We start from the raw sequence: 8722 nt of genomic DNA on the forward strand, positions 1-8722 counted from the left end.
AAAACCCACTGCCATCGAGTGGGATCTGACTCATAGCGACCCCTCCTTGGGTTTCCGAGGCAGTATCACTACGGAAGTAGATTGTCCAACCTTCCTTCCGAGGAGTGGCTGGTGGGTTTCAACCACCAGCTTTCCGGTTAGCAGTCAAATGCCTTAGGCACTACACCACCAGAGCTCCCTGTAATATAAGTGAGGTGGAGCAAATATACAACATAACAAGAAGGCGGAGTGTGATTAACAACAGGGGAGGAAGATAGTATGAGGGTTTCAAAGGAGAGATAGCTGGTTTAGGGTAGTTCAAAGAAAGCTGAAAAGATGGAAAGGGGATTTTTAAAGGTGTTAAAAGATGAGTAGGATTTTCTAACAAATACACTTACTCCTCACTAATCAACTATCTCCTCATCCAACATTTTGCATTTATGACCATAGCAAAAATTCTACTATCCAACTATTTTGCCCACTAACAATGTACATCTGGCAGTAATGAATGCCGAGGTGCTGCTAGGTCAGAGTAATGCTAGTTGTGATGGTTAAGGTTAGGTTTGAACTTGGCTGGGCCATGATTTTTAGTGGTTTGGTAGTTACTAAATGATGTAACTTGCCAGTTTTGTAATGATGTAGTCATACTCCATTTTCACATACTATTTTTCCCATAACCACCTGGTTTTTAGAACCTAATTATGTCACTAAGTGAGGAGCAGATGTACTAAAAAAAAAGAAAAAAGGTTCAGGAAGTTAGAGGGAGAATAATTTGTTCCTGTTTATAAAACGTGTAATCCAAGTTAGCTGTAGTCCTTTGAGCAGATTCAGTGTATAGGGAAAGATGTTGATAGGGTTCTCATGTGGAGGGCCTTGAATAAAGGATTTTAACCTTAGTGTAGTCACTGTTGGAGAACAATCAATGGTTTTTTAAGTTGGAGGTGTCAAAGAGTATTGAAGAAAGGAAACAATAAAACAGGAAAATAAATTAGGCTATTGCAATTATACAGATGAGAATTGGCTAACAGTCTGAATTAGAGAGATGGCAGTGTAAATAGGAGAGACAATCAAGACATATTTGAGACCCTGAAAACTCGGGATTTAGCAACTAAAAAAATGCAAAGGGATTAGGGAGGTGGGTGGAATGGGGGGCAGTAAATGCAGAGGGAGAAAGAATTTAAAGATAATGTGAAAGCTGGTTTGTCTTGGACAGGGTTTCCCGACTGTGGCACTATTGATATTTTTGGCTAGGTATTTGTTGTGGGGAGCAGCTCAGCACATTGTAGGATGTTTAGCAGCATCCCTGTCCTCTACACATGAGATGCCAGTAGCATACTTCTCCCCAACTGCCTAGTCATGACAAAGAAAAAGGTTTCCATATGAGACAAAATCACCTCTAGTTGAAAACTACTGGTCACAGAGAATGGTTCTGGAATTAGTGTGGGCCTACCAGACAAGGTAGAGTTACTGGGTGGTGCAAGTTGTCTGCACTTGACTACTAACCTAGACTGGAGGTTTGAACCCACCCAGTGGTATCACAAAATAAAGACCTGGCAATCTGCTTCCCTAAGATTCCAAACCAAAAAACCAAACACACTGCATTTCTGAGACGGTAAATCTTTACGGAAGTAGACTGCCCAGTCTTCCTTCCATGTAGTGGGCGGGGGGTCTGAACACTTTTAACAGCCAACCTGCTGGTTAGCAGTCAAATGCCTTAGGCACTCACTATGCCACCCTATGGGGCTGTTCTCTGTAACACATGAGGTTGTCAGGAGTTGGAATCAATTCAATGGAGTTTGGGCCAGAGGAGGTGCCAAAATTGTTTTTTGACCACAATGTTAAACTTTACGAAGCTATATATTTTTCTGCAAGACATGCTGAATTTGTGCAGGAGAGCAGATGAGATCTTTTCAACAAATGTTCGTTTCAGTTTCAGACATATCACTCACATCTGTAGGAATTATATGTCCTCCAACCATAGTTATGCAGGCAGTCCTCTCAAGTGACAAGCCATCTCATCAGAAAAGGACAATAGTTACGCAGACAACTTAAGGAAAAATCCTAGTTTTAAATATCTTTGAATAGTCACCTGTATTATGTATCAACTTGGCTGGGCCTGGTTTTGAGTGGTTGAGCGACTAGATGTAGTTATTCCCCTTGATGTGACTGGTAATCAACTCCATGGTGGAATCTACTGTGAGCAGCTGAACAGCTGCATTAGGGATGTGGTCTGCTTCCAACATGTAAAAAACAAGTAATAAAGGTCTCAAGCTTTTTGGCACATCTGGATCCTGCATTTGGCTGAGTCTTTATCTCAGTGGCCTGCCATGTTGCTTGCCAATCTTGAGACAGTTTCTGGACTTGAAATAGTAGCCTGCTGTGTTGCTTGATAATCTGAGGACTGTTGCCTTTTTATTTGTCAACCTCAGAAGTCAGCAGCTGTCTGAATTAAGAGACACCTCCAGCTCCAGTGGGCTGGGAGCAAGAGGCAGAGCTAAAGCCCAAGGTCAAGTGGCCTTCATCCAGCCTCTAGAGTGGCTACTGTGAACTCAGACATCTAACCTCCTGAACTGTAAGAGAATAAATCCCTGTCTGTCAAAGCCATCCATTTGTGCTATTTCTGTTAGAGTAGCACTAGAGAACCAAAACATCATCCATATTATGCTTAGTTTAATTTTACTAATTTGAGTATTTTAACTACATAAGCTGGTTAACAATCTTTAAAACCTATTTATTAATCAGTTTTATATTTATATTGTGGTCTGCTTTGCAGTATATTGTCCTTTTTTCCGTTAGTTTTACTTCTAGTTCACAGTATTTTCCCATCCATTTATAGTTAGACCAGTGATTACATTTTTATTAGTGATGGATTTTATCTTTTGGTACTAGTTTTATTTAAAATTAAAAGTATTATTTAATTATACACTGGAATCTCTGGATCGTGCAAATGTTTAATGCATCTGCTAATTGAAAGGTTAAAAGTGCCAGTCCCTGCAGAGGCTGCTCAGAAGAAAGGCCTGGTGATCTACTTCTGGAAAACAACAAAAAAAGCCACTGAAAACCCGATGGAACACAGTTCTCCTCTGACACACATGGGGATGACATGAATCAAAACTGACTGTATGGCAACTTTTTTTTTAAACCAAAAAAGTTATATATCATTTAAAAAAATTTTTTTTTTTAAATTTAGGTCTTGTTCAGAAAATCATTTAGGTAAAAACTATTGTACATTGAATGGCATGCGAATTTTGAATTTGTAGTTGTACACACCTTAATGCTATCATAATATAAATGATTTGGATATGGTTATCTACGTTTTAGGAGCTCTGGTGGCATAGTGTTTCAGGTGTTTGACTGCTAAACAGAAGGGTGGTGGTTCAAACCCACCAGCCACTCCTCGGAAGGAAGATCAGACAATCTACTTCTGTAGAGATACTGCCTCGGAAACCCAAGGAGGGGCTGCTATGAGTTGAATCGACTCGGTGACAGTGAGTTTGTTTTTTTGTTTATCTAGGTTTTAGTTCTTTATGCAATGATATTTAGAAAAATATGCAAATAATAATTAAGATACATTGATGTTCCCAGAGCAGGAACAATGAGGACCTCAGATATCTACAAGATGCCCAGACCCATCCTGAGGCTGTCTAGAAAGTCTACCTTAAGAGCAAGCAGTAAGGAAATCAGGAAAAGGAGTTAATTTCTTACCACAGAAAACCACTCCTTCCTACAAACCTGATAAAACATCAGCCCCATCATATTTTGTGCACTTTATATGAAATAAACTATACATCTACAAAGTAAGAGTACTTTCCATTGCAAAATCAATGAAACAAAAATGCCATTGTAGCAAAATTGAAAATGTTTAATATTTTCAAAACTTTAACTATACTACTGAAAATAAATTATATTTAGACCACCTTCAATATTTGTACATCATCTTTATACAACTAGAACAGTGCTTTCAAAAGAAATTTTGTAAAAGACATTAATTTCACCATTAAAACATATTTAAAAATTAAAGGAAACAGTAAAGAACAGTAAGTTAGTCTGAAATATATCTCATAGTGCTGAGAGTTATCCTGTGTTTTATTAAATTAACTGTATTTGTATTCAAAATAACATGGCTTTTAACTAATGGCAATTATTTCTTGTCCATTTCAGTGATTTCTTGGATCCAAAACAAAATCTGTGTATTTATTTCTTTGAAAACATCATTTGTTGACCGTCCTTTCACTGCCATGGAATGATTTGCCTTCTCAATCCAGTAGATTTTACTAGGAGCTTGCATTTTCTGTGTCACTCTCTCCAACAAGTTCTAAGGAAAAAAAAGAAGAGGGTACTAGACTAATGCTTCATTGTTGTTTAATAAAAGAGATTTAGATGCTCTCTCCCTTGCCTACACTGGCATTCAATCATCAAGTATTTATTAAATACCTACTCTACAGACAATTTTCTAGGCAATGGAATGTGCAAAGAAATGTCCACAGATGTGGAGGTCTACTTCTCTCAGACATAGTAATTGCACAGAAAAAATTATTATTGATGATACAGTATTATTACATAAAATGGATGACATAAAGTTCTTCCAAACAAGTATTTTTCCCAAGGAACATATATGCTCTGGTAAATATGCAGGTGTTTCATAATATTGATCTAATACAAGTTACTCTTTACTCAAGACTCAATTTTATAATGAACTTAGTAATTTGCCTAAATACTGAAATGATAACCCACTGCTATCGAGTCAGGTCTGACTCACAGTGACCCCTCCTTGGGTTTCCAAGGCGTTATCACTACGGAAGTAGATTGCCCAACGTTCCTTCTGGGGATTGGTTGGTGGGTTTGAACTGCCAGCCTCCTGGTTAGCAGTCAAATGCCTTAGGCGCTACTCCACTAGAGCTCCCACTGAAATGATAAACTCTAGTAATTCCTAAATCGGAGGACTCAAAATATTAACCTTTCATTTCCCAAATAAGGGTTAATCCATTTACCAACTCTTTTTCCAGGGAGATAAATTTATTCAGTATTCTTATATTTTTAAGTTCTCCAAAACAATAGGGTAAGTAAGGCACAAAACTAGTATCAATTGCATCTTTTTAAAGAGAGTGACTGTTGCAGGTAATATTTCACTCCCAAGATCTCTCTCTCATTCACACATACATTGAATTGTAATTCACCTTTTCACACATTTCATCTGCTGAGCCCGACACAAAGAGTACGGGATCTTTTATACGAAAGAGATCTTCATCTCTCAGTTTATGCTGCTGCTTTGGATGGTGCAGTGGATAAGAAATACAAATGAGACCTCGAACAAAATCATCAGCATCATCTGGCTCAATATGACATATTACAGAAGCAGCTGCTCTTGAACCCATTGAACGACCTAAAATCAATTAAATTTAAGTTGAATTTAAAATATAAACATTCATATAAAGTAGTGGTGATGTTAGATTTCATTTTGTATTCATCTGCCATATTTCTATATCAACAAATCATTTTTTAATTCCTAAAATGAGGCAATTAACAAGCTGCAATCTCCACAATGGATACCTATTGCCTCATGAAGAACTAAAACTTGATCATAAGTCAAATAAAATAATAGTAGCAATTATTTTTCTGAAGAATACTTAAAGGGTTGAGGACAAGCCTTGTAAAGGAAGCCCTTAAGAGGGTGATCAGGAATGCAAATAAAAGGAGAGATTTTTGGGTTTCAATAAATGTACATATGGAGTTTAAAGTTTCTTTAAATACATAAAGTATTTTAGCATCAAGGAGGTGATTTCTTAGAAGTAAAAAATAATCCTTAACTTAGCTTCCTGTTATCAATTAATATTAATTCTCAATTATTTATTCCTATATTAAAATGGGTAAATTCTAAAATAAGTGCCCATAAGTATTACAACTTACCTCCAAGAAAAACACCTGTAAGTTTGTATTCTCCTGAGGTCTTTAGGTAATTCTAGAAAAATCAACCAAAAAATGATCAATTCTTCACCCACAAATTATTCCACTAAAAAACGTATGTATTATTTCTTATCATTACTGAATATCTATTAAAGATAACCACAAAATCTTAAGAGATTCCTTACTATATTCCATCCCCCACACTATCTAATTATTTTTGGTCCTTTTCTAATCATGTCTTCACTATCAAAATCACATGTTGGGTAATACAGGTAAATATGTGAGAAATATTTCTAAAAATATTCAAGTACTAAATTACTTAAAAAAGTATGAACTATATATACATATATATGTGTGTGTGTGTGTGTGTGTATACATATACACACACACACATATAAGTCTAAGGCTAGTAAAAGCTTTCAACTAATGTTACAAATGTCTAATTCATAAAATTAACATATATGAGTCCATTCTGACTCACAGCAACCTATATGACAGAGTAGAACTACCACATAGGTTTTCCTAGGCTGTCATCTTTCCAGAAGCAGATCTTCAGGTCTTATCTCCTGAAGAGCCACTGGTGGGTTCCAACTGTGACTTTCTGGTTAACAGCCAAACATTTAACCATTGCACCACCAGGGCTCCTAATGTAACATCTAATAAATAAATGTAATTAATTAGTAAAAGCTCTAAAAAGTTTAACAAGTTTTAGAGAATTTAGACTAAAAGAAATTTCAGCTTTTATTCAGGAATTTTAAGCAATATTATCTAAATAACATATACAGAAAACTGTGTTATGTTTGTAAATGCATAGTATAGCAGACAAAATATTCTGGAATGCTAGAGTATATAAAGTTATATAATATTATCATAAGTAGCTTAGCAGTATCACTGAGGGACATTTATGATGTCAGCATGTATATCCATGGAAACTGATGGCAAAGAAGAGGAATGTGACCACTAATTAGCCCTCATGTGCTGTTGATTTTCTAAAGATACTCATGAAATGATTTTCTAAATGACCAATAAACTTAAGTTTATTAAGAATTTAAACAGAATTCTGTTATAAGTAAGTATAAGGAAGCTCTCTTACCAAAACTGATTTATATGCCTTAATTCTATGTACAATATTAAGTCCTCTACAGGTAAATCTCAGGCAAAAAAACCCATGAGATGCAAGATGGGATGCCAGTGACATCAAATGAGGAAGATTCATATCTCCTGATGCTCCATGTGTAAGAATGATTCCATATGTTAAGTTCTTGTTAGGTACCAAACAAACAGCATCTAGTAGTTTGTTTCCAAAAGGTATTTTTAATTTAACCTGGAATTCAAGAGAATAAAGGGATCAATGATCAATAATTACTTCCTTGCCTATTCAGACAAATGAATAACTAGTTTGTTCTGAAAGCTTCACGATTCAAATCATGGCTTCTAAATAAAAAACAGTATTAATAATAGCTATTATTTAAGAAGTGCTTACTGTAGTCAGGCACTATTATATTTGCTATGTATTAACTCATCTAGCCTTCCTAATAATTCTAGAGGCAAGTACTATTACTATCCCCATTTTATAGATAAGAAAATTAAGGTAAACATGTTAAGCAACTTGCTCAAGGATATAAAGCTACTAGATAAGATTGAAACTCAGGCTTTCTGGCCTGGTTTTCTCTCTTCACTACTATTATTATACTGCCTCTTACAGTTCATGATGAAAGAAAATTACTCTGAAGCTATATGGTTACTTAAAAAACAAAGTAGGGGGAACCCTGAAGATGTAGAACATATGAAAATAATTACCTCTGAATGACTCATTTTCACTGCTGAATAACAAACTTAAAGTGCATTACATCTGAGAAGCAAAGGACATCTCCCTGGAAAGAAGATTCTGTGGTGAAAGGTGGGTTGGCAGATATGGATATGACACAAAAACTATGAATGAACACTGTTAGTAGCTGAAATAAAACACATTCAGAACTACTACTTCTTGGAAAACTGGAGTCCTTACATATGGATTAATCAATCAATCAATCAATTAATATTTTCAAGGTTCCTATGGGTATTTAGAATTGGTTATAGGTCTAGGAGTGGGAATAGCAGATGTGATACCTTGACATGGAAGTCTTAATTTATATCTAAGTAGAATGCTGTGTCTTGGCAATAAAGCTATTTTAAAAGCATTTTCTCAACCAAATATTCTTAATTTCATAGTATCTTTTTATTAACCCATTTCCATCATTATTCTCAATTCTTTGCCCCACCATCCAACAGAAGTATATATCCACACCCTTTTTCATACAATTTTGAAGTGCCTCCTGGTAGGCAGAGTACACATCTTTGGGCTACTGAGGTTTTGGGCTTGGCTATGTGACTCACTTTGACAAATGGAATATAGGTAGACATTTCAAATGCGTCACTTCTGAGCTGGCAAATTTCCACCACTCCTCTAGAATATTCACCCTCTGCTATGAGAAAAGCAAGCCTTGGGTAACTTTGCTTTTTTATGCTGTATCTCTGAAATGAAGATACACAGAGTAGAGCTGAACCCAGAACTAAAATCTGGAGTCCAACCTAGTCAAGATCAGTTAAATCACAGTCAAACTAAAGAACACTGAGTGCGCAATGCTATAAAATACTGAAAATTAGGGGTTGTCATACAGCATTATGGCAGAAATGTTAGTAAGATTTCTTCTTACTGTTGATGATCTTTTATTGTATAGGGTATTATCAATATCAAGATCTCTACTACTCTCCCATTTTTTTCCCTTGCTGTTAATATTTATTGAATAGGTAACAATATGGCTCAAAAGATACTATGAATATACAGTCAAGTCTCCAT

At 35.8% G+C, this 8722-nt stretch overlaps 1 protein-coding gene across 1 annotated transcript; it reads right to left on the reverse strand.

The window, feature by feature from the left end:
• Positions 1 to 4120: 4120 nt before the first annotated feature.
• Positions 4121 to 7698, reverse strand: TEX30 (testis expressed 30). Its single transcript, XM_007953822.2, has 5 exons — positions 7684 to 7698; positions 6977 to 7207; positions 5887 to 5938; positions 5157 to 5362; positions 4121 to 4294 (listed from the first exon to the last, which is right to left on the reverse strand). Exons 1-5 carry the CDS (start codon positions 7696 to 7698, stop codon positions 4121 to 4123), a joined length of 678 nt encoding a protein of 225 aa, XP_007952013.1.
• Between the last annotated feature and the right edge of the window lie 1024 nt (positions 7699 to 8722).

This window comes from Orycteropus afer, unplaced genomic scaffold (assembly GCF_000298275.1).
Source record: "Orycteropus afer afer isolate SDZICR_OR568_19922 unplaced genomic scaffold, OryAfe1.0 scaffold00417, whole genome shotgun sequence".
NCBI lineage: Eukaryota > Metazoa > Chordata > Mammalia > Tubulidentata > Orycteropodidae > Orycteropus > Orycteropus afer.

What these genes read in the sequence shown, in the direction of transcription:
- TEX30 (XM_007953822.2), bottom strand. An exon ending in AGGCATATAAATCAGTTTTG is followed by an intron (nt 5,939 to 6,976) that starts GTAAGAGAGCTT and finishes TGATTTTTCTAG; the next exon opens with AATTACCTAAAGACCTCAGG. An exon ending in CAGATGAAATGTGTGAAAAG is followed by an intron (nt 4,295 to 5,156) that starts GTGAATTACAAT and finishes TTTTTTCCTTAG; the next exon opens with AACTTGTTGGAGAGAGTGAC.